At 37.3% G+C, this 27,662-nt stretch overlaps 1 protein-coding gene across 1 annotated transcript; it reads right to left on the reverse strand.

Annotated features, from left to right (window-relative positions):
• Positions 1–565: 565 nt before the first annotated feature.
• Positions 566–27,061, reverse strand: LOC135744835 (ras-related protein Rab-37-like). Its single transcript, XM_065263188.2, has 9 exons — positions 26,511–27,061; positions 24,270–24,380; positions 10,661–10,702; positions 7,906–7,972; positions 6,417–6,469; positions 4,776–4,841; positions 3,087–3,143; positions 2,908–2,984; positions 566–1,697 (listed from the first exon to the last, which is right to left on the reverse strand). The coding sequence occupies exons 1-9, from the start codon at positions 26,622–26,624 to the stop codon at positions 1,589–1,591; spliced, it is 696 nt and encodes a 231-aa protein (XP_065119260.1). The 5' UTR covers positions 26,625–27,061; the 3' UTR covers positions 566–1,588.
• Between the last annotated feature and the right edge of the window lie 601 nt (positions 27,062–27,662).

Here is a 27,662-nt window from a genome sequence, read left to right on the forward strand (position 1 = left end):
TTTCATTTAAATAAAAATTCCAGTACTATTCTTTAATTTTTATACTTGTATACACAAGTTGGGGAAATGGGAGGTCAGGTTGGATGTTTCACATATTGTAATTTTATGGACTACATTTTTTTATTATAAATTCTGCATAATTATAACAAAATAGTATTTTTAAATATGTAACTCATCACATTTTTTGTTGTGTTACTTGTTCAGCGTTTTATAATTAACTGTTTATAGTTTGCTAAAAATCCAATTGTCTCGAATACATTTTAAATCCAGATGACTTCTGGTTACATCAGTATTTGGGAAATTAACTATCCTTGGTTTAAAAAAAGCACATTTTAGTCATGTAAACATAACAATTAAACTTAATTTAACATGCTACAGGATTTAATGCGTGTCAGATTGTATTTAAATGGATAATAGTGTCATAGGGTTCTCTGAACAGGACCTTTCTTGATCACAGCTGTGAGCTTAAAGACAAATACAGGTCCTTTATAAAGTCAAAGGTGTCATGATGCCACAAAGCAAACATATAACAGCCAACATCAGTCTACACATTGTCACGCCAAGATCAAATAACACTTACGTTTATTTAATTGCTTTAATGCAGAGAAATTTACAATGAACAACACAATACAAGCATTTTATCATTCACATTCGATTTCATATTCTCATATGTGTAGTGAAACCTGATGTCCACTGAAAGTAATTTAAACTCTGATACAACAACAGGGCACCTATGAATCTAAAAAGTAAGGCAACAATAAAATTTTTAAGCTCTTTATTTATTTGCAGTTCTCAATGTGTAACACCGCCACCATGTGGCTTTAAACGTTAAAATTTTATTTAGAAAAATCCTAAAAGACTGAACCCAAAAACCATTCTGTTACAAAACAAGTAGTATATGGCGTTACAATGGACCTCCTCATGGCACTTAGTGATGAACTGGTGTGATATCAAACAAAACATTTAGATGAGACAAAACAATCCAAACATTATTTAACACTTGTTTTACGTACCAGATTCATATACATTATTACATATTGATATCCGTACCAAACAATCATACAGCGAAGGTGAGAGGTATGAATATATGACATGCTTGTACGTATGCAAAGCAAAGAAAGGGTTATATATAAAGCCAGACTAGGTCAAGCTATGATTGTTTTCAAGTCAATATACACTGATTGTAAACATATATTAAACCATACGGTAACGTTTCGACACTCGATTTGATATAAAAACACTCTACGGACACAAGCTCACTGCCCAGTTTGAGCACATTTGCGTGCCATATAACAGATTTTTTTATATTTAAACACTTTGTGCAGATACTGTAAGAGACCATAATCATCAAAAAAACCTGTGAACCACAATACACAAACAAACACACTCAGACCAACCTAGATACTGTACACACCTGGATAAATACCGTTTGTAAAGCAACATCACCTCTTATTACCGTGATGTACTTTATTAGCTCCAGCAGTATTTGGCTGTGTATTCCTTAATGATAAAAGCAAACTGGGTTCGGGGGTCTGGATACACTGAAACAATGCACGCACATTTCTGTATACAAATATCCCTCTGGAGATCAAATGACTCCGCCGCAGCAGCTCGACTTCTGCTTCTGCGATTCGATGTAATCGTGGATCTTGAATTTGGGTTCGTGGGGCTGCTGGGCACTTCTGTGCTTTAGTTCCCTGCGTGGAAACCCCATTAACATTCAGGATCTTAACTACAGTAGTAACGTTTGGTTGCGAGACAGTTCTTAGCATCTTTTAGATCAGTGGTTCTCAAACTTTTTCGACGTGCGGCCCCCCTTGTATACAGTGCAACCCTTCGTGGCCCCCCCAAAGAAAATTCATGACATAAAACCTTCCAAAACGTAATATTTGAATTTAAAAAAGCATATTAAACTATACAATGTAGTGCTGTTGGTAAGTAGCCTTATTTTTCTGAGATTTAATTACACAGAATTTGTGATAAATTAATTTATTTTATAAAATGTCATAAAACCGAGGGCCCCCTTGGCACCATCTCAGGGCCCCCAGTTTGAGATCCACTGTTTTAGATGGTCGCAAGGTACTCTTAGGGGTTGTGTACACCAAAACTTTTACGCCCGCGGCCGGCGCATGTTTTCAATTGTTTCCAATGGAAGCTCGGCATTTTTCAAATAAGCCAGCAGCTAGCGGGATTTTTCCGCGCTGAAAACCGGCGCTCAGCGTTTTTTCCGCGCTCGGTGCTGAGCGTCGAGAGTTGAAAGAGATTCAATTTTGGGAGAAAAGCTCCGCTCGTCAATGTCAGTTCTCACACGGCCGCCCAATCACAGTGGAGGAGGGGCGGGACATTACCACAGCAACCAACCGGCTCACAGCTGAAGTATCACAGCTACCAAAGCGCTCAGCTGAAGAAAGCTGGCACTCAGCTGAAAAACAGCTGGTATTCGGCGTCCTCAAGGCGTTTTCAGCCGCGTTTAAAAGTTTTGGTGTGTCCAGCCCCTTAAAGGTGCAGTGTGTAGAATTTAGCAGCATCTAGCAGTGAGATTGTGAATTGGAACAAACGGCTCAGTCCACTGTTTACCGAACGCATAGAAAAGCTACAGTAGCTGCCGCAGGACAAACATGTTGTTGTCTAAGACAAAAAAGGGTGGCATGGTGGCACAAAATGGTGACTTTCATGTAAGCGGACCCCAGTGTATGAAGAATAAAACGTCTCATTCTAAGATGATAAAAACAATACAGTTCATTATGTAAGGTCTTTATACACCACTGATAATATAGTTATGCAGATTATATTGCATTTCTGTCAAGAGATCCTCCTAAAGTTACACACTGCACCTTTAATATTGCATATTGTCATAATCACTATTGTCTTTGTTAGCATCATCTATTCATTTTTTAAGTCTCTTACCTTGCTATGGCTTGGAAAGCGAGTTCAACATTGACTCCTGTCTTGGCACTTGTCTCCATGAAAGGGACTCCGTATTCCTGCATCAAAGAAAACCCGGAGCATTGTTGGTAAATGCAAAAACAGGCAAAACAAGTCTTTACTGATAATTTGCGATACAGACAGGTGTAATAATCTCGTACCTTAGCCAATTTCTGGCCCTCCTCGTGTGTGATGACCCTCTCTGCAGCCATGTCTGACTGTTGAAATACAATCGATAATACTTCTTATACAACTGCAATGTTCAGGATTAAAATAGGATTACATTTTTTCTACCCAAACGCAGGGTTGAGCCTTTTGTTGGGTCATTTAACTGGATTGTTTTCTTGTCATAGGTATATATATACAGTGAGGAAAATAAGTTTTTGAACACCCTGCTATTTTGCAAGTTCTCCCACTTAGAAATCATGAAGGGGTCTGAAATTGTCATCGTAGGTGCATGTCCACTGTGAGAGACATAATCCAAAAAAATCTAGAAATCACAATGTATGATATTTTTAAGTATTTATTTGTATGATACAGCTGCAAATAAGTGCTAAATTAGATGCACCTGTTTGAAGTCATTAGCTACATAAAGACACCTGTCCACCCCATACAATCAGTAAAAATCCAACTACTAACATGGTCAAGAACAAAGAGCTGTCCAAAGACACTAAAGACAAAATTGTACACCTCCACAAGGCTGGAAAAGGCTACGGGGAAATTGCCAAACAGCTTGGTGAAAAAAGGTTCACTGTTGGAGCAATCACTAGAAAATGAAAGAAGCTAAACATGACTGTCGATCTCCCTCGGACTGGGGCTCCATGCAAGATCTCACCTCGTGGGGTCTCAATGATCCTAAGAAAGGTGAGAAATCAGCCCAGAACTACACGGGAAGACCTGGTCAAGGACCACCGTTTCCAAGGTTACTGTCTGTAATACACTAAGACGTCGTGGTTTGAAATCATGCATGACACGGAAGGTTCCCCTGCTTAAACCAGCACATGTCCAGGCCCATCTTAAGTTTGCCAATGACCATTTGGATGATCCAGAGGAGTCATGGGACAAAGTCATGTGGTCAGATGAGACCAAAATAGAACTTTTTGGTCATAATTCCACTAACGTGTTTGGAGGAAGAAGAATGATGAGTACCATCCCAAGAACACCATCTCTACTGTGAAGCATGGTGGGGGTGGAAGCATCTTGCTTTGGGGGTGTTTTTCTGCACATGGGACAGGGCGACTGCACTGTATTAAGGAGAGGATGACCGGGCCATGTATTGCAAGATTTTGGTAAACAACCTCCTTCCCTCAGTTAGAGCATTGAAGATGGGTCGAGGCTGGGTCTTCCAACATGACAATGACCCTAAGCACACAGTCAGGATAACCAAAGAGTGGCTCCGTAAGAAGCATATCAAGGTTCTGGCATGGCCTAGCCAGTCTCCAGACCTAAACCTAATAGAGGATCTTTGGAGGGAGCTAAAAAGTTGTTTTTAACCCAATGTTTTTTTAGAGTGTGGGATAATGGTGATTACTAACAAAACTCTTTACATTATTCTCTACTTAATTTGTATTTACAGTACAGGATTTAAATGCTTCATTATTCCATAAGGGGGCACTATTTAATCCAATGCAAAACCACAACTGCACACAGACAGATGAGGTGACAGGAAACCAAAGGCATGTGATTAAAATGTTAATTTGTTAGATATAAAAAGGCAATGAAACAACAAATAAATCAAACCAAGCAGCCCTGCGTGTGAGTCTGTGTGTGCACATGCATTTGTACATTATTCATGCCTCATAAGGGGGGCTGTTCATCTCCTTTCACTTCTTTCAGGAAGTCCCACTTACCTTGTTGCCAAGCAACATGATGACCACATCCTTCTGTGCATACTCATAGATTTCAGTCAGCCAGGCCTACATAGTGATACACATGCAAACAAGATCACTTCAATGGACAGTAGAGAGACAGTTTCACATTGTCACATGCCTTGGGATAACAAAAACCATGGAATGGGAAGAGCTACAGGATTTTTTGGTCATTTCTATGCAGTAGTGTACAGTAGTATGCTGTATGCTTTCGTGACCAATTCAGTATGTCATGACATATCAGATAAATTTAATATACTGATCATTTTTACAGATTAGAAAATCATGAAGCCTTATAACTGGTTGATTTTATAAACGCAGTGCTGTTTTGTGGTATTGGTTTGTCTCACTTTAAAATCATCATCCTTCCTGTGTGATAAAACTGGTATGATGATATTGACATTTCAAACGATGATAAAAACCTAAAAGTTAAAGGAACTGCATAACATAGCATTTAATATTTAACAATACAGTACTTGTGTACAGACAGTGCAGCTTATTACAGAAGTAAACAGACACAAAATATTCATTTGAGATAGTAAATAAATATTTATGAATGATTTCAGACATAAGCACCATGGTCTAATACATGTAATACATGTGGTTATTAAAAAATATCAGACATTGGATTGCATCCCAGCAAGCGATTTTGTGTTTAAAACATGTCTAATAGCTGTCTGTCCAGACACAGATCAGACGTCTAGACTAAAAGGCAGCAAAATGATGTTCAACCATATAAATGAAAATAAAATAAATAAATAAAACCAAACACCTTGTAATCGCTGTTGCTTACATGTAAGGGGTAATGTAGAGGCAGCCGGTAGTTATTGGGAAATAAGCCCCGACAGTGTGATCAGGACCCGACGCGAAGCGGAGGGTCTTGTATCACACTGAAGGGGCTTATTTCCCAAAAACTACCGGCTGCCTCTACATTATCCCGCTTATTACACGGCTACTTGCACATAAGAAAAAAAACTGGACATGAATATGAATTTGAAACATTTTATTGGCATATTTGTTTTAAATTAACATTTTTATCCTTCCGCGAAACTTTGCACAGATGCATAAAATGATCGTAATACCTTATTAAGATCCTCTGCTTTATACTGGTCTCCATTTTTTTCTCTTTTAGCCTAGAAAAGTTTTAATGCCCATTCTGTATTTTTTTGTGTGTTGGCTTCGTAGCTTTCATGCTCTATTTTGTCAAGTTCAGTCTCAGTAAGCTCTCTGTGTCTTGTCGTGGTTGTCGAGTGTTTGTCACAAGATGGCGCCAAACAGACAGTAATCTTTATTGATCTTTATTGGCGCGGAGCGATTTTAATCGTGCAAGTAGTCCGGCTATGCGTTATTATTTTGGAGCGGTTATTATTTGAAAAGAACGAACCTGCAAATGTCTCAACTGACCAATCAGAATCAAGCATTCCAGAGAGCCGTGTAATAAGATGGAATATCATACAGCTCACAGGTTATTTTAGAAAAAAACTAATTATCCAAATTCAGGGTGGATTTTTTGACTAGACGTTACTCATAGCCGGGTCTATAGTTAACCTAGAAAGTGAAATGACGCTATTGCCTGCTGGGATTGCTGACCAATCAGAAGTGAGTTGAAAGTTTGTGTCTTACTCTGATGTTGTCAAACGAAGACTTTCTTGTGATGTCATACAGCAGCAGTAAAGCTGTGATGGAGTAAAGAGTTATAAGCATGATGTTAGATTAATCACACATTTACTGTAATGCTACGTACACACCAAACGCGGGCATCACGTTGCTTGCCCTAGATTACTTGCGGGATTAAACTTTGTTTCATGCGAATTTTTCGCTTAAGTTGAATATTTTCAACTTGGGCGAAGACGGGTTTTTTATATCAATATATGCATAAAAAAGTGGAATAAAATATAATCATTTAGTTTGGTGTAATATGATTTTTTTACATGCATTTTTACATAATTCGTCAAAGATTATTTAGAAAACTGTCTAAACAAATATACAAAAATGCATTTTCGTGTGATATTTTACAATAATTTATTTTATGATTATGCTTACATGCCATCAAGGTGGATAAAATATTTATCCTTTGGTGCAATTGGCGGTTACACCATTGGACATTTTCATGTCCATTCAGTCTTAAAGGTGACATAGAATGATTGAACGGTGTATTTATCCTTGTTATGTGATGTGACATGTAGACAAAAATTTTTTTGTTTGGGTCTGTAATGCCTTAGAAGCTTCCTAAAAACCTCTCTCAGATAGCTCTATTAGGGTGGGGGATTTTAAACAAGTGGTTTTGGACCTATTTGGCTCCCCCTACTGGCTCAACTTGCAATCTCATTACTGATTGGCTGACTTTGCTGCCACTCAAAAAATGTAGCCAATTATTTTAAAGTGGAGGGGCAGTTAGAAGCCTGTGATGTCATAAGCATCAGTTTTTCAGATTGGGCCGTTTTCTGGCTGACATTTCTAAAAGAGGAATTTCTATGAGACTGAGATGTTTAGCATGTTTAGCACTTTTTGTATGTTCGTGAATGCGGGTAGACTACCATTATTCAACAAAGACAAGGTAAAAATGTTTTTTCTTTATTCTCTGTCCCCTTTAACTTTCATAAAAATGGAGCAAATGTAATTTTTTATTGCATAAAATCAACATACACATTTTTCATCTTGCCAAACCGTTTTTGTCACTGACCCTGCTACAGATGATAAATCCAATATTTTATGATTTTTCTATTGGATTTGTATGAGGTGTTAAAATTTCCGTGTTTCATTTTCTTAATCATTTTTAAACACTCTGGAAACGTCCTGGTTCTACCTGGTTTAATTTCATGAAACATTTTGAATTTAATTGGACACTGTTTGCTCAGCCATTGCCAGTCTGGATAAAACTTGAGCCATTTCAGAGCAAATACATTGGGTCTCATTCACAAACATGCGTACGCACAAATACGGACGCTTTCACGAACAAATCATCATTCAACAAAACACTGTCGTTGTGTAAACAAACAGCCAAACCGCATAAAAACTTGATTACTAAAAACATAAAAATAATTTAAATTGTTGTTGTGTAAATGTCTTTGGTAAAGATAGCTATAAAGGTAACAAGAGAAGAAACATTTACCCTGAGCATCTCTGTAGTACGCATGAGTAACACTGCGAAATCTCTCCTGTCCTGCCGTGTCCCAAATCTGCAGCAGAGAATAGATAACATGTAAAAAAAAATATTTTTATTGACAAAAACTTAATTCAATTGTCAGACTTTGGCCTATTTAACAAAAACAGAAATCTGAAAGAGGAAGAGCATCATTTGAGATCCAGAAATGAGGTTTACGCATCGCACAGCTTTCATACAGCTGGACTCAAATTAATTCTTAAACAGGAAGGAGAAAATGCAAACTGATGCTGATTGGTAGCCAGGAGTGTTTTTATGTGGTTTTAAGGATGTTGCCATGCAGTTCCTGAGGTGGGCTGTCTGGTTTTTAAAGCGTTGCTGTGTAGTTGCTCATTGTGTTGAGTTGTTTCCATGTTGTTACTTTTTATTACTCTAGGGATTTTTTCGCCCATTTATTGTCGGCATGAGTAAGATACCTCATTAAAATAATGGCACTCAAAATAACTCCTCAAAAAGCCAAATGACTGTTATACACAACACACAGCGAAGTACATGTATCTATTTATATTAGGTTTAATGTATCAGATCACCAACCCTATGTAATGCATGACTTAGCAAACATCACTAAAAATAACTAGCTGTCAACTCAAGACTAAAACAACTCAGTCTGCATGATCGAGATCTTCACAGGTACACATAAATCCAAAAACCTGAGGTCCGACCTGAGTGGATCCAGGTCTAACTGTGCATTCAGACCGCCACCGGCGAGAGCGTCAATAAAAGCTCTGGCTTCCCTGACAACGACGCTAAAGAAAAGTTGTAGTGGACGCTCTGACCCTCGAATGCATTCTCTGAACTCCTCTCAGGCGGAGGTTTCCGCCTTCCGATTGGTTGACGGTGAACATTTCCGCCTTCCGAATGGTTGCCGCCGAACCGCCTCATATCTCATTACCATAAAGTTGAGCTGATTTCAACTCTCCTCGACGCTCACGCTGTACATGACGCGCCGCTGCTCGCCAGAGCTCGCCGCCGGCTCTCATTGAAAATGAATGACTTCCGGCCACTTTGACGCTCTCGCCGGTGGCGGTCTGAATGCACAGTAAAAGTGTGTTTTTTGTCAAACGGACCCAAGACGACACAGACCATCTCGCGTCTATGCATCGAGTCTTTACACTGCAAAAAATACTTTGTGCCTTAAAATGTTTTTGTTGAATCAACTCAGATTTACAAGTCTTGTCAACAAAGATGAGTTGTCACAACTTATAAAATATAGTTGAGAAAAGTCAACTTACTTTTTTAAGTTATAACAACTCACCTGTAGTTAAAACAACTAATCTCTAGTCAAGATAAATAATAGTAAGTTGAAATGACTTGTAAATCTGAGTTGATTCAACAAAAAATTTTAAGGCAGCAAAGTATTTTTACAGTGTAGGAATGTTTGATTAAATGTTTCTAGATTGTTGGTGGTAAATTATTTGTTTAGAATAATCGATTAATCGATAAATTAGTCGATAGATTAGTCGTTAAATAAAATAGTCATTAGTGGCAGCCCTAGACTGGTGCATGCAGGCTCCTGACTGTAGACAAGATGGTGCTGTATACTTTCGGGCCCAGTTGAGTTAAAAAACAAACAAACACTGGGTCAGGTCAGGCTCTGGTCTAATTTTATCCTTTTTTTCTTGGTCGGGTTTTTCTTAAAAAAAAAAAAAAAAGATTTATGCAAGTCGTGTGAAAAGTGATTTCAGGTCATACTCTGCAAATTCAAGAAGGTATTTATGTTTTTCTTAACAGTACACTGTATAAAATGTCTTAGTTTACTCATCTCAGATTTACAAGTCATGTAAACTTACTACTATTTATCTTGACAAGAGATGAGTACAACTTATAAAATGAAGTTAAATATGTTTAAGTTATAACAACTCATCTCTAGTCAAGATAAATAACACGTTACACTGACTTGAAAATCTGAGTTGATGAAACAAAAAAAATTTAAGGCAGTGAAGAATTTTTTAAAGTATAAGAATAAAAATCATTAAAGCTATTTATTTACCCCAAACATGCTTTTTGTAAGCACAAATTTAATAAGATCATTCCCCCAAACACAGTTGACTGCAGCCATTTACTTTTATACTAGTTTCTATGGAAGTCAATGGCTGTCGTCAACTGTGTGCTTACCATCATTTATGACCCTGGACCACAAAAGCAGTCATAAGTCACAGGGGTATATTTGTAGCAGTAGCCAACAATATATTGTATGGGGTCAAAATTATACATAAAAATTATAAAATTATAAAAAATCATTAGGATATTAAGTATAGATCATGTTTCATAAAAATATTTTGTACATTTCCTACTGTAAATATATAAAATTGTATAAATAAATAAAAAAAATTGTAATAAGTGTTGCTGAGGACTTAATTTGAACAACTTTAAAAGGTGATTTTTTTCAACATTTAAATTTTTTCCACCCACAGATTCCAGATTTCCAAATAGTTGTATCTCTGCCAAATATTGTCCCATCCTAACAAACCATACATCAATGGAAAGCTTATTTATGATGATGTATAAATCTCAATGAACCCTTATGAATGGTTTTGTGGTCCAGGGTCACATTGATCAAAATATCTTCTTTTGTGTTCAACAGTATAAAGAAACTCATACAGGTTTTGAACAACATGAGGGTGCACCTAATATAAAGTTCAGCTTAAAACAAGAAAAAATAAAATTATAAAATATATATTCTTTGAAACTTGTGGTTACGTACCTGGAGTTTGACCTTCATGTTATCCACCGTGACCACCTTATTCTACAGATAACATAAAAAACAGCCATTACACAGACATTACGAAAACAGTACATCGTTTCTAAAAAACACTTTTAATAAAGGAAACTAAACCACCAAACAATTTATCTACCACTAAAGTCAGATCTGTAAATGTGCTATTTGCTTTTGTGTCAGACTCTCAACTTAGACTTAATTATATAGTGCAGATGAAATAACAGACCAGCTCTCTGCTTAATTTCCTGTTGACGTCAACCGTTACTTCCTTTGTGAACCAAATGTTTTAAAATCGCACCTTCTGTACTGAGAGAAAATGACCTATCTGACTATTTGATGCACCAAATGGCATTGAAATTATGGAGGAAAATGTCACTCGCACAAATGGAAGTGAGATTTTCAAAGATGAGTAATTATCATCTACAGATGTCCACGCATGGTAGAGGTCATCAAGTACAATTTAGACCGAGCTTTTCCAAATGAATTCATACTGACTGAACAAAAAGAAAAATCACTGGTGTTTCATTTCAATGAAGTGTGTAATTGGTCAAATCCAATCTTGCATCCCAACTCATTTTGGTTCCTCAAAAAAACATTCACTATTAAAAGGTATGAAAGAGACAGTTCTTCTATGGCATCGATGTTACGTAAAATTTTAAAGGATTGTTCCACTTTCATAAAAAAAACGATCATTTACTCATCCCCATGTCATTCAAGATGTTTTTCTTTATTTGTTCAGTCGAGAAGAATTACGTTTTTTGAAGAAAGCTGGATTTTTATCCATAGAGTGGATTTTATTGGACCTCAACAGTTTACAGTTTCAATGCAGTTTAAAATTGCACTTTCAACGGGCTCTAAACAATACCAAACAAAACATAAGGGTCTTATCTAGTGAGACAATCATCATTTTTGACAAGAAAAATAAAAAATAAGCACTTTTACAACACTTCTCATATTGCACTAGCCGTGTGATGTGCCGGCTACAAATGTGAAACGCACACTTGCGGACCATTTTAAACAATAAACTAAAACAAAGACATTAATTATTATCATTACACATACAACAACATCTGTACGGTGCTCTTTTTCCACACTTGTAAACAACTGGAGCGGTAGTTTCAAATACGTCAGACGCGATTAGGTAATACGCTGGCTCATTAACAAAAGGAGTTAAACTTTCTTTTTTTTAAGATAACTTAGTTGAAAACTTAGTTGAGGTCTTGCATTTTATGCAGATATACGGACGTTGTACATTTATGTTGTATAAAGGCTTCATATTATGCAGAGTGCGTCATATAGAAAGTGCTTCAGTTTGTGTTTACAGTATTAACCCTTTAGTTTCACTTCATCACGCAGCTTTTCCTGTTAGAGGTTTCTGTTTAAAACATTTAATTCATTAATAATCTAGTATGTGTTCATTGTTCTGTCATTTCTTCAAAATTAAGTTTTATTGAGTGTTTTTAATAAAAATATTTTCATTTTCACCATGACGTGTACGCCCCACCCCTTTGATTGCCCCGCCCCCAGTTAATCGAGTACTCGTTCTTCAGACCTATGGATTAATCGAAATGAAAAAATGACATAAATGCACATCCCTAGTTTATTGATTAAAGTCTATTAAAGTGAGAAAAATCTTGGAATGTTTTCCTCAAAAAAACGTCATTTCTTCTCGACTGAACAAAAAAAGACGAACATCTTGGATGACATGGGGGTGAGTAAATGATCGTGTTTTTTTTAAAAGAAAAATAAATATTCCTTTAAACACCTTTATTTTTAATAAAAGTGTATGTATAAATACAGTGAGGAAAATGATCCAACAATCATGGAGGGGTCTGAATTTGTAATCATAGGTGCATGTCCACTGTGAGAGACATAATCTAAAAAAATCCAGAAATAACAATGTATGATTTTTTTACTATTTATTTGTATGATACAGCCGCAATTAAGTATTTGAACACCTGTCTATCAGCTAGAATTCTGACCCTCAAAGACCTGTTAGTCTGCCTTTAAAATGTCCACCTCCACTCCATTTATTATCCTAAATTAGATGCACCTGTTTGAGGTCATTAGCTGCATAAAGACACCTGTCCACCCCATACAATCAGTAAGAATCCAACTACTAACATGGCCAAGACCAAAGAGCTGTCGAAAGACACTAGAGACAAAATTGTACACCTCCACAAGCGCTACGGGGAAATTGCCAAGCAGCTTGGTGAAAAAGGTCCACTGTTGGAGCAATCATTAGAAAATGGAAGAAGCTAAACATGACTGTCAATCTCCCTCGGACTGGGGCTCCATGCAAGATCTCACCTCGTGGGGTCTCAGTGATCCTAAGAAAGGTGAGAAATCAGCCCAGAACTACACAGGAGGAGCTGGTCAATGACCTGAAAAGAGCTGGGACCACCATTTCCAAGGTTACTGTTGGTAATAAACTAAGACGTCAGGGTTTGAAATCATGCATGACATGGAAGGTTCCCCTGCTTAAACCAGCACATGTCCAGGCCCGTCTTAAATTTGCCAATGACCATTTGGATGATCCAGAGGAGTCATGGGAGAAAGTCATGTGGTCAGATAAGACCAATATAGAACTTTTTGGTCATAATTCCATTAAACGTGTTTAGAGGAAGAAGAATGATGAGTACCATCCCAGGAACACCATCTCTACTGTGAAGCATGGGGGTGGTAGCATCATGCTTTGGGGGTGTTTTTCTGCACATGGGACAGGGCGACTGCTCTGTATTAAGGAGAGGATGACTGAGGCCATGTATTGCTGCGAGATTTTGGGGAACAACCTCCTTCCCTCAGTTAGAGCATTAAGATGGGTCGAGGCTGGGTCTTCCAACATGACGATGACCCGAAGCACACAGCCAGGATAACCAAGGAGTGGCTCTGTAAGAAGCATATCAAGGTTCTGGCGTGGCCTAGCCAGTCTCCAGACCTAAACCCAATAGAGGATCTTTGGAGGGAGCTCAAACTCTGTGTTTCTCAGCGACAGGCCAGAAACCTGACTGATCAAGAGAAGATCTGTGTGGAGGAGTGGGCCAAAATCCCTCCTGCTGTGTGTGCAAAACTACAGGAAACATTTGACCTCTAATTACAAACAACGACTACTGTACCAAATATTAACATTGATTTTCTCAGGTGTTTAAATACTTATTTCCAGCTGTATCATACAATTAAATAGTAAAAAAATAATACATTGTGATTTCAGGATTTTTTTTAGATTATGTCTCTCACATTGGACATGCACCTACGAAGGCAATTTCAGACCCCTCTATGATTTCTAAGTGACAGAACTTGCAAAATAGCAGGGTGTTCAAATACTTATTTTCCTCACTGTAACTACAGTAAATATTTTAGCAATAAACAAAGATTGGATTGTCGGATGACCTGGTATCTAGGGAACTTCAATTACATTTTAATGTTGATTTTTTTTGGTCCATTTAAAAAAGACAGAGCAAAGTGGACGTTCATTCTTGTGTTACACTAAATCAAGTCATGTGGCTATGAAATTATATTCGAGTAAGTAAACAATGACAGAATTTGTATTCGAGAGTCATCTAAACCTATAAGATATGTAACATCTGCTCATATTTGTAGAAATACATCATTGGTTTAGTGTTTGACAATTGACTAATCTTACACGCCAGGATTACCTCTCTAACACACCTCCAGGAAGTTCAATGAGGAAAAATGAAATCTGAACATAGCAAGAAAACAAAAGCTATCCGTGAGGAACATTAACTGCTTCAATAAGCAAACAGTCATTTCTTTATTGTGCTTCTGCTCAGTTTTATCAGACTGGCTCAGACAGAACTGCTTTTAGGCGTGCTCAGATGTCTTGTTGTTCCTCTAAAAAATCTCTAGAGGGTAAAAACGACAAATGTTTACTTTGGTCCCTAGCTGGAGAAAAGATGATGAATTCAACCAACAAAAACAGTTCTTGAATGTCTGAGTCACGGCAAAACAAAAGACTGGCAACTGCAAAATGATCCAAGAAAAACAGACACATTCTTTCTATTGCAATGACTAACTGATCACACACAACAACAAACATACCAGCTGATCTGGTTTGTGAACGTACAACTCTACAGCTGACATTTATGTATACTAAAAGAATTGTTAATGCAATTGATAAGGATGAGATGCTGAGATGAATCCAGTGCATTCATCTTAAAGGACCCATATTATTCAAAATACACTTTTACAAGGTGTTCGGACATAAATGTGTGTAGCTTGTTAGCGCTAATGCGGCTAAATATACTATTGTCTCAAACCCTGAGATAAAACATTTAGTAAAATATAATGGGCAAAATATGTCCCTTTAAAAGTGGCTGTTTTTTTAAATATTTTATTATGGTTCCTAAGGTTCCCTGTACTTTATTAGTATTACAATGTTTTGGCCAAAAAAATAGACATTTTTATGATTAATGACTATTTTCTACCCAGTTTGTCATCCTCTGATTGAAACCGATTTGTGTTCTTCCCCTTTAAGGGCATTTGGTCTGGCTCGGTGCCCCGCTTACTTCTATGATTGACAGCCTACATGTTGCTATGGCCTGCAGTTTTTTTGTACACACTTTGTTTTTATTCATGTCACATACACCCAAACAATCTCAAAAGCACAACAAACACAGATATATCATTCTCAGTTCATGTGTACAAACAACATTTTAACCCTTGCAAAAAAAAATGCACTTACTGCCAGCAAATATGAGCACAGATTATAAATACCATACCAGCGTGTTTCCAACAGATATGCTTTTGGTCTCGTGTATATATAGTGTTATCAGATCTGCGGCTTCTGTCTTGAAATGTATTTCAAAATGCATGGATAAAAGCGGGTCATTACAGGATGCAAACTATTATTGAAATAAAATGCGTTGCTTACAGTTTGCTGGATTCTTGTTTAGTCAAATACAGTTGGCACATAGGTCAGCGCTGTTATGACAGTAATTATGTTAAAGCGCACCTATTACATTGCTAAAAACAACATTATTTTGTGTATTTGGTATAATACAATGTGTTCGTGTGGTTTATGGTAGTGATACATCGGCCTCGCCTCCACGACCATTAAGTAGACATGCCAGGCATTGTAATGCAAGTAAAACAAAACATCAGGCTTTATTTCAAGCTAAAAGTAATTGGAAACAGCCATTAGATTACATTACCGGGTAAACTGACAACAGAATATGCCTATGAACCACGGAAACCAGCATGGTCATATTATTAACAACATAGGATCATTATACACATTTTCAACATTTACAAAGCAGCGTTTGGTGATTAATTAAAATTGTTTCAATTAGCAAATTGCGAAAGGATGCGATATAAGAAATATGCAGCGAGGCTTTGTTTCAGTCTAACCAATTGAGGGAGCGCAAGTATGGCCTTGTTGTCTCCGTGAGAGGCGCGTCAACCAAAACGCTGCTTCTCCTAAACTGACGAGGGGTTTCTACTTGACGCACACGTGCAGACTGTGTCTCAATGCTTGTTATATATTCGTGCCTGGTTCCGCATTGCAAGACTTCCGGCGCGCGTCTCCCTAAACGGACAATGCGTTTAAACTTAATGCACACGGGCCTGTTAAAGGGGACAGAGAATGAAAAACCATTTTCACCTTGTCTTTGTTGAATAATGGTAGTCTACCTGCATTCACGAACATACAAAAAGTGCTAGACATGCTAAACATCTGAGTCTCATAGAAATTCCTCTTTTAGAAATGTCAGCCAGAAAACGGCCCAATCTGAAAAGCTGATGCTTATGACATCACAGGCATCTCACTGCCCCTCCACTTTAAAATAATTGGCTACATTTTTTGAGTGGCAGCAAAGTCAGCCAATTAGTAATGAGATTGCAAGTTAAACCAGTAGGGGGAGCCAAATAGGTGCAAAACCACTTGTTTAAAATCCCCCACGCTAATAGAGCTATCTGAGAGAGATTTTTAGGAAGCTTCTAAGGCATTACAGACCCAAACAAAACATTTTTTGTCTACATGTCACATCACATAACAAGGATAAATACCCCGTTCAATCATTCTATGTCACCTTTAATGTCTACAAGTCTGGCTCCTTATTGTAAACAAACGAACATTTTATTCAACTGGTTTGCAAATTTCACTTGAATGAAATGACCTTGAACGCATTTTCTACTCATTTTAAAAATCCCAAATGTATTTAATATTTTGAAAATTACGAAGTTGAGCAGTATTTAACTAACAAATTATTTCTAATAGCCTTCATATCCTTACATACAGCCTACGTTTTTTAAAATTGTAATAATTACTCATTTCAAATTAATATCTTATAAATTTAACATCAGTTTAAAACATTAAGTAAGATTAAAAGATTATTAAGAGCTGCACAAATATATAAATATAAATTTAAAACTATAATTCTTACTTATTGTAAATCAATATTATTTGTATTTAAAGGTGCAGTGTGTAACTTTTATAAAGATCTCTTGACAGAAATGCAATATAAAATACATAACTATATTATCAGTGGAGTATAAAGACCTTTCATAATGTAGTGTTATTTTTTTATTACCTTAGAATGAGATGTTTTTATCTACATACACAGAGGGTCCACTTGCATGGAAGTCGCCATTTTGTTTCTACAGAAGCCCTTAACGGACAAACTTTTTTTACTAAGTTGTCTCCACTGATGACATGGTTGTCCGGTGGTGGCTACTGTTGCTTCTCTATGCATTTCGGTGAAAGGTGGACTGAAACGTTGGTTGCAATTTGCAACCTCCCCACTAGATGTACTAAAATGTACACACTGCACCTTTAACATCAACTTAAAAATGTAGTATGTTTCATGCCAAACTTTAATTATGATTTACTTCATTTTTTGCAAATGTAAGCAAAATAATAATAATAATAATAATAAATAAGTAGATCACACTTTAATTATAAAATCCAGTTCTTTGTTTACAAAAACAAACATGCATACAAATCTTTCCAGTAAAACTCCAATAACTTTCCAGTAACTTTTAGTTAAAGTTGCAGCTATAATTATAACTTTATATAATTTTACATTTTACAAAGAAGTGTTAATTATATTTTTAATTTATTTATTTTTGTTTCATATGGATATAAAAATACAAAAAAACCCAACAGATAAGAACACAGTTAAATCACTAGACCCATAAGCAGTTTCAGTAAGATCTAATCGCACAAAGCTGAACCGCAATTGCAATTAGATATGTTACATTGCTACGTAGATGTACTGTAACGTTATTAAACTACCTGATAAAATATATAAATATATTCCCAAATATTTAATATAAGCTTTAGGGAATTGCACACAACATAAATTTTTGCTTTTTTTGTTTTTAATGACAAAAAAGTGACAATTGCTTAACCCGTGACTTATAAGACACCCGTGTATCACTAGTTTATGGTTCAAAAAACACATTATTATTTTTTTCGAATATATACCTATATAAACCGATATATGCAGATGACCCAGTTGATTGATCAATTTTACCAGTGTGGCTTGAGCAGAATGTAACAGATTGGTAAGGTAAAGATAAAACATAAAACCATGTCTGCATTATGATCGTAAAAACGACAAATAAGAGCTACTCTACACTGAACAAAACTTGCGTTTGAATCATGGTTTAGTCAGTAGTCTTTAAATAAGAAACATAGACGACTTACAGGCTGTGAGTCAGAAGCGAGTGAATTATGATAACGATTTTTGTGGCCATGTCAACAGGCCGAGGAAGTAAACTATTGCTTACAATCCTTGTGTTTGCTTTAGTCACAGAAAAGAGATTTAAATTGGAGATAACTCAGCGTCTTCTTCGGTTTTTGTACCTTTGCATATCATTAACACGTACTTACAGACACTTACCAAAGTATGTGTAAAATCATGAATCAGAAAATAGGGTCTCTTTAAAACAAACAATCCATTTCTCTCTCATTTCGGGATCCTTCAGAAGCCTTGCAATGATGCTCGTTTTCCACAGCAGCCAATCTTACCGTTATTATTACAATCTTATCATCATTGTAAACAACTACTCCTTCAGATCCATTTGGGTCCTTACTCTGACTGAAATTGAGTCACTGAACAACAGTGGGCGGAGCCAACGATACAATGATGTGCTGTGATTTTCTCTGGGGTAGGTCATATGAAAATTCATCTATCTATCTATCTATCTATCTATCTATCTATCTATCTATCTATCTATCTATCTATCTATCTATCTATCTATCTATCTATCTATCTATCTATCTATTTATGCAAATGATTTCATTATTAAATAGGAAGCTATGAAGCTTGCAGGATGTATTAATGCTACCAAGATTAAGTCAAATTCGATTCCTAATGTCACAATCCCTTTGAAGTTGCCATAAAGCCCTGTTTTGATTTACCAAAGTATCAAACCTATCATTAGTAAAACTGACCTCGTATCAGTATCATTACGATCTCTTGAAAACCAGAACGGATGTTGCTTTCCCATTAAATCAGCACTTTGTAAAGTACATACATACAAGGGCTCTGTGCATCCAGCATAAATCATCCATAGCCATCAATTAGTTGTAATGGCTTTCCATTTCTCTGGCATCAGACCTGCACTCCTCTCCTCTCCTCTGCCTCCTACACATCCTCATGCTGAGCAAGTGCTACAAAGAAAAGCCCAAAATAGATGCAGGCTATAGTGCTGCCGCTGTGCCATTCAAAAAACTACCAGTGGCGAAACGCTTCGCTGTTTTCCTGAGCCGCTGAAGATAAGATGCTTCATTTCAAACTAATTTTAGACATCATTGGCAGCCGATTAAAGCGTGTGAGGGTTTCTGGGATCTTTGTTTGGGCTTCTGTCTCCAAGCTTGCCGCTTCCCAAAGTTGGAAATTGGTTTTTGTAATCTCCACACCACATGTGAAGATTTCAAGCAGATTTTGACCACTTTTTTGCAGCTAACCTTCAACTCTTTGCAAGCCACCTGTTAAGATAACAACTGTTTTGGCTTAAGGGGGAAAATCTATTGGTGGCGTGTGACAAACTTTATAGTAATACAAACATATTTAATGCCGACTGAAGCATCTTGCTTTGTGTGTAAAGATGTACACTCACCTAAAGGATTATTAGGAACACTATACTAATACTGTGTTTGACCCTCACTGTAAAAAAATTCCGTAGAAATTGCAGCTGGGTTGCCGGTAAATTACCGTAGATTTAAATTTATGTTGTTTACTGGCAACATTTTGTTCAAAATTAAATGAACATTAAACATGTACAAGTCTTTGTCTTTACAGAATAAAACTAGAAAAACAGCTTCAAGCCAAACATTCTGGGAAACAAAATCTGAAGCAAAAAACAGAAAAAGGTTGATGATGATTTCTGGTTCCCAGAATGCTTTGCATGAGGCTGTTATTGTATAGTTTTATTCTGTAAAGATAAAGACTTGTTAATATTGAAAATTTATTTAACTTTGAACAAACTCTTGCCAGTAAATAACATACATTTAAATCTACGGTAATTTACTGGCAACCCAGCTGCAATACCATTGTAATTTCTACGGATTTTTTTTACAGTGCTCTTTCGCCTTCAGAACTGCCTTAATTCTACGTGACATTGATTCAAAAAGGTGCTGAAAGCATTCTTTAGAAATGTTGGCCCATATTGATAGGATATGGAGATTTGTGGGATGCACATCCAGGGCACGAAGCTCCCGTTCCACCACATCCCAAAGATGCTCTATTGAGTTGAGATCTGGTGACTGTGGGGGCCATTTTAGCACAGTGAACTCATTGTCATGTTCAAGAAACCAATTTGAAATTATTTGAGCTTTGTGACATGGTGCATTATCCTGCTGGAAGTAGCCATCAGAGGATGGGTACATGGTGGTCATAAAGGGATGGACATGGTCAGAAACAATGCTCAGGTAGGCCGTGGCATTTAAACGATGCCCAATTGGCACTAAGGGGCCTAAAGTGTGCCAAGAAAACATCCCCCACACCAGTACACAACCACCACCACCAGCCTGCACAGTGGTAACAAGGCATGATGGATCCATGTTCGCATTCTGTTTACACCAAATTCTGACTCTACCATCTGAATGTCTCAACAGAAATTGAGACTCATCAGACCAGGCAACATTTTTTCAGTCTTCAACTTTCCAATTTTGGTGAGCTCATGCAAATTGTAGCCTCTTTTTCCTATTTGTAGTGGAGATGAGTGGTACCCAGTGGGGTCTTCTGCTGTTGTAGCCCATCCGCCTCAAGGTTGTGCGTGTTGTGGCTTCACAAATGCTTTGCTGCATACCTCGGTTGTAACGAGTGGTTATTTCAGTCAAAGTTGCTCTTCTATCAGCTTGAATCAGTCGGCCCATTCTCCTCTGACCTCTAGCATCAACAAGGCATTTTCGCCTGCAGGACTGCCGCATACTGGATGTTTTTCCCTTTTCACACCATTCTTTGTAAACCCTAGAAATGGTTGTGCGTGAAAATCCAAGTAACTGAGTAGATTGTGAAATACTCAGACCGGCCCGTCTGGCACAAACAACCATGCTACGCTCAAAATTGCTTAAATCACCTTTCTTTCCCATTCTGACATTTTTGTTTGGAGTTCAGGAGATCAGGACCACACCCCTAAATGCATTGAAGCAACTGCCATGTGATTAGATAATTGCATTAATGAGAAATTGAACAGGTGAGTGTAGATCATTTATTACAACTGTTAAATATTAAAACTGCCACTTTGTAGGTGTGAGCAAAAATGTGCTCTTTTTGTGTGTGTCCTTTAAAATGCAAATGAGCTGATCACTGCACTAAATGCTGTGGTTTGATAGAGCAGATTAAGGGGTGGTATTATCCCCTTCTGACATCACAAGGAGAGCAAAATTTCAATGACCTATTTTTTTCAGCTTGCAGAGAATGGTTTGCCAAAATAAAGTTACTGGGTTGATCTTTTCACATTTACTAGGTTGATCAAAGCACTGGGGACCCAAAGATAGCACTTAAACATGGAAAATGTCAGACTTTCATGATATATCCCCTTTAAAACTTTGAAAAAGGTGCAATTTCTCTTGCTATTTAAGCTTAAGTAACAATTTGAGTAGATCAGGATTTAAGTCTTGCATGACTAGGAGTTGCAAACATGGCCGCCTAGTGGTGCAACTTCCCTAAAGTGACTTTGCTAATACCAACTGCTGTTAACTACCAAGACCATGCAGAAAATCTTTGTTTATGCCTAAAAGAACAAACCAAAACCCTTCTTGCTACACACTTCTGCAGTTCAAAAGGAGGGGAGAGAAGTCACAAATTCGTATCCAAATGTATGCACATACTGATAAAATGTAAAGCCTGAATCCATAAAACAGCTGTAACTGTACAGGAAAACTGCTCATCAGCAGTTACATTGCTTTCAGATATGCATAAATCCTCTCTCTCTCTCTCTCTCTCGTACTAACCAGGGTTGGCAGATGCAGCTCAAGGCTTGGAGAGTGCTGTGGGGCGGGCGATGTGTTAATCATTTAGCCAGACTGAAACGTGAAAGAGCATCAGATTGCTCTGTTACATCTGAACACTCACAAGACATTTGGAGTGCCACAATGACTTCACAGTCCTTTGACAGATCGGCTGGTGCGCCACATCAAAACCACTTCAGAAATCCACAGACATTTGCACAGTTACACTGCTATGGAAAATAAAGAGAGTGAAACACTCAGATGAGATTGGCTGGACACTCGATGTATGTTTTAAAAATCGCATTACAAGCCATATCATGTTTGGTGGTGCCTTGTTTTGCCCCTTATAATCAAATGATGTCTTCCGCTGCTGTGCCTATGTAAATGTCCTCTAGATATGGCTTACTTAGAGACGTGTGTTTGCTGTCAAGTCTAATATCGGTTTAGTCGTCACATCTTTCAACAAGGTTGAATTACATTGTGAGAGATTTACACAACAGCTGGCACTGAAAAACACTGTTAACATCTGATATGATCAGTGACCTTGTTTAAATAAACTTCACCCGCTCATGTCCAGTGTTGGGTTCCTTCTGAAGGTAATGTTTGTTGTTACACAACCCAGAATAATATCTTCTTAAAGGAATAGTTCACCACGGTCAAAGATTAGCACATATTTCACCCACCCTTGAGCCATCCAACATGTATACGACTTCATTCTTCAGCTGAAGACATTTAAAGTTACATTAAATAATATCCAGGCTCTTCCCAGCATTGTAATGGCATTGAATAGTGGATTTAAAGCCCATCCATCATCACTAAAAGCCAGGATTCCAGTGGGTTAATACATGATTGGTCAGTTTCCCGGACAGGGATTAGACTAGTCCTAGACTAAATAAATTTAAAGGAACAGTATGTAAGAGATTTATATCAATTAATCATTAAATGGCCCTGATATGTCACATTAAGAAATAATTTTCATTTCAAATACTTATATCACGGACAACAGTGGTCTGGCCAGGATATTTTCATTTAAAAAGTGGAGTTGCAGCCCTCAACTGATGTTTATGTTGTCATTTTGTGTATTGGCCACCAGTAGTGTGATTGCAGTACCAGTTTTAGCCACAAGTTTTGTGATTGCAGTACCAGTTTTGGCCATAATCCTACTACTGTTCCTTTAAGAGCTGTCCAAACAAAGTGCACTGACATATCTTAAAATTGATCAGTGTCCTTTGTTTGTTGCACACAAGTAATGTTTTTATTAAGGCATGTTTTTTAAAACTAGCTATACTTCCTTATTAAACTAAGGCCTAGACCTGGCTTAAGCTAATCCCTGTCCGGGAAACCACCCAAATGAGTTTAGATGCAAAAGCCACTAAACCGTCAAAAATTAGATATAAATTGTAACTGAATGATCTTGGAACGTACTATATGTTCATCTGCTTAATCCCGCCCTCAGGCCATTCAGAAAAAAAAGTTTTTTGAAGGTCTCGTTCTTTCTGTGTTTTTTAAGTTTTGATTGTGTTTACAGTGCGCAATATAACATGTGTTCATGTTTCACGTGTAAAAAAATGCGGTAAATACCATATAGATAAGATAATTTATTATAGCTGGTTAAAATTGCCACTTTGTAGGTGTGAGCAAAAATGTGCCGTTTGGGGGTGTCCTTTTAAATGCAAATGAGCTGATCTCTGCACTAAATGGCAGTGTCGTGGTTGAATAGTGCAGATTAAGGGGCGGTATTATCCCCTTCTGACATCACAAGGGGAGCCAAATTCCCATTACCTATTTTTTTTACATGCTTGCAGAGAAGGGTTAACCAAAACTAAGTTACTAGTTTGATCTTTTACACATTTCTAGGTTGATAGAAGCACTGGGGACCCAATCATAGCACTTAAACATGGAAAAAGCCAGACTTTAACAGTACGACCCCTTTAAACCAACATGAGTAATTGCTACTTTTTTGATATTGTCTACTCAAAACTTTTTTGTTTTACTTGTTGATTTTATTCTATGTAAACATACATAAAAAAGCCAAGCTAATATAAAATATGTAAGAAATAAATATTAAAAATGAGGCTATTATGGAATGTGCTTTGGCGGGCAACTCACAGACTGCGTGCGGGCAGCCTGGTGCCCCAAGACCACTGAGCTACAGTATGTTAACTGACGTCTTACCCTAAAGTCTATTCCCACTGTTGCAATGAAGTTTCCTCCCAGAAAGGCGCCATCTTTAAATTGGACCAGGACGCAGGTCTTCCCCACTGCAGAGTCACCCAGCAACATCACCTAAAGACGTCCGGGTCAGAGAAACATTTTATTTTACACATCCAGGTTTGGTTTAAAGCTGTACATAGCAAAGTGAACATACTGTGAAACATTTGATGTGATGATGGTGAATTATGACATTTAAAGTGAAAAGAAAACGCAATGAGGGACTTTTATTAAGACTTTTTATCAAATATATGGTTGGAGGGGAGGGGTGGCAAAAGATATAGAAAATAGAAAATGAATACATACACTAATGCATGAGATCAGTAAAAGCAAATAAGATCAATTTTCATTTCACGTTGACTTGCTGAAATTGCAAAACACATCTTTCTTAACTCGGTTGCATTCAGTATTGCCTAATAACAGTTGATGTACTGTTACTTAATCCTATTCACTACAAAGATGACACAACACAACAGAGAGACAAGCGTGCTCCTCTAATTACTCTCTTATTGAACCGAAACATGTATTTCTCCAGGGATCATTCTGGATTCCCACGGGTTTTTATATGACTGTATTCCTTCGGTCTACACCAGTTTGTCTACTTTCACCCTCCCTGAGTCAATATTTATCTACTAGTACTGAGGAAAAATCAATCTACTTTTCATATTAGTCAGATATAACAACACGGCCTTTCACCCAGCCACACATCAGAAGAGGAAATGCATTTATTCAAAACAGGGAGTGCAGTGTTTCTCAATAGCCTGATCCGATAGGATGCGACAGTAACAAAGCTAAATGTAAATAATAAATGCAACCAATAATATACTGTACACATTATACATTATAAACATGCATAGTATAGACTTATTGTTAACTTTAACTTGTACAATGCAATAGAACCAAAATGCTTCCTCTTAATTTTTGTTGTAATCATATCAAAATCTGTGTATTTTTATTAATATGAGTGATTAATTAGGGCTGCATAGTGATTAAACGCGACTTATCATTTGTAGAATAAAAGTTTTTGTTTACATCATATATGTGTGGGTGTACTGCAGGGGTGCCCAACCCTGTTTCTGGAGATCTACCCTCCTGCATAGTTTAGTTCCAAACCAGCTTCAACACACCTGACTATAATTGTTAGGTAGCCCAGACATGCCTGATTACCAGGTTCAGGTTTGTTTGATTGGGGTTGGAGCTGAACTCTGCAGTAAAGTAGATCTATATATCTATACATCTATATATATATATATATATAAATATAAATGCACACACATACATTATTAATATTAGAAAAAAATCAAAGTATTTACAGACGATTTCACCGGACGCACGTGCGTTGACGCGAAATGCATCTGGTCCGAATTTTACTTCCGGTTTCGGGTTTTTAACAGTCTGACTAGTTGCTAAACTGAACTCTTGAACAAATATCTACGTAAAAATTTTTTTGCTTGTTGTATAAATGAACTACGTTTATAGTACTTTGTTGTTATTTATTCTTAGCGGGGGTTTACCGGAAGTTACGTGTTGACCATGAAAGCCGCTTGTTTATGTTGTTACTGCAAAAACTGTCCATATATAAATTTATACATTTTATATATAAAATTATACATAAATATACAAAGTATACACATGTAAATTTTGTATTATATACTTGCATCTGTTTGTATTTATGTACACATAATTATTAGACACAGTACACACACACACATCATCTAAACTTTTATTCTGCAAACGATTAATCGTTTTGTAGCCCTAATATTAATAAAACATTTGGCCTGATGTTTGTTCGTTTTAAGTCTAGTAAATCACATTTCTGCTGTTTCCTAAATTTTCATAAATCTTACTCTTACGTTATCTTATTATGTTGTTAATTTAGCATCGGACCTTTGCAGCTGGATGTCATAATAATTTTTAAAACTATACTATTGCTGTTGTATTTGTTACTTTTATACAACAAGCAATGTTGGTTGGCTTTCCACTTAAATGTAAAATGTGGGTCCTGAGGCAAAACGAGTAGAACCACTGCTATTTTTTACAATTAGATAGAGATTTCCTATTTACTCACCAATATATTTGCCATTTACAGTAAAGTTGCGCATCTTAAAAGTGAGCACTACTCACGCGCGCGCCACAAGTGTCAACTAATACACAAACACAACAACATTAACACGCACATAATAGTGATAATCATAAAATTCACACCTTGAAGGCAATATCAAAATACTCGTTGACCGAGGCGCACCGCTCCAGTACATTTCTCGACGTCCCGTTTTTAACCCCATTCTCCGTCGACAATGAGGGCTTTTTGATTGACATCGCGGAAACAAATAAACGAGGCTCGCTTTCGATGTTCTTCTTGAGACTGTATCACAAATCACATAGTGCATCTAAAACTTCATCAGATGTCGCCGGAGGAAGAGAAAAGAACAGCACACATGTGGGGAAAACACCAAATACAAATGCATCTATCCGCAAAGCGTCCTCATCCTGATCGTTATCATCCGGTCGCGCGCATAATCACAGACACATATCGCTCCAAAACACATGAAGCAACAGGCACGAGTGAGTCAGGCACACCACAGGTGGCAGATCGGACCTGATCAGAGTCTGATTGACAGAAGGAGGTCTACAAACGACGCCCGCGAGCGCGACGCGATTCAACTAGAACGCGCCCATCATCGCAGAGCTTTGTCGATTATCATAATGAGAGCGCTCAAATATGTCGCGTCGCCTCCGATGGGCGGCAAGTGTCGCTAGGTAACATTTTTTTTACTATTAGAAATAAAGTTGTTATTCTCCAGGGGGCGCGTCACGGCTCATAAAACCGATTTGCCATTCAACGTTTTTCGTTTTTTTCTGAAGAGTATAATCGTATCAGGAAAATAAACACAAATATGTAATAAAAGTTATTTTTTAAGAGATTAAACAATTTCATAGCTAGTGCTCACAAACGAGTGTGATTATTCCATCCTGACCAGCGTTTAGAAAAGTAACACTAACCTTGTGACGACACCGTCTGTTAACTGCTCAAGAATCACGCGGCATTGCGCAAGCCGATGACGTCAACATCCCGCGATAGCGATGCGAGAAATCATACGGACCAGCCTGCTCTCATATTGCTCTCGCAGTACCTTGACGTCATTCAGTTGTCAGTCTGCGCAGCGCGATGGTCGACCATGCCTAAAATGTACACATAGGCCGTTTCTCACTCCGAAGGCTGCAGCCTCCGGAGGTCGCATTTGTAGTCATCATCGTACACTGTCTTATTTCAGAATATGAACAATTATAACGTTGAATATTATTTTTAGTTAATCGTAAATTGTTGTAATATGCTTATGACTTGCGAATGTAATG

This window comes from Paramisgurnus dabryanus, chromosome 3 (genome assembly GCF_030506205.2).
Source record: "Paramisgurnus dabryanus chromosome 3, PD_genome_1.1, whole genome shotgun sequence".
NCBI classification, from domain to species: Eukaryota; Metazoa; Chordata; class Actinopteri; order Cypriniformes; family Cobitidae; genus Paramisgurnus; species Paramisgurnus dabryanus.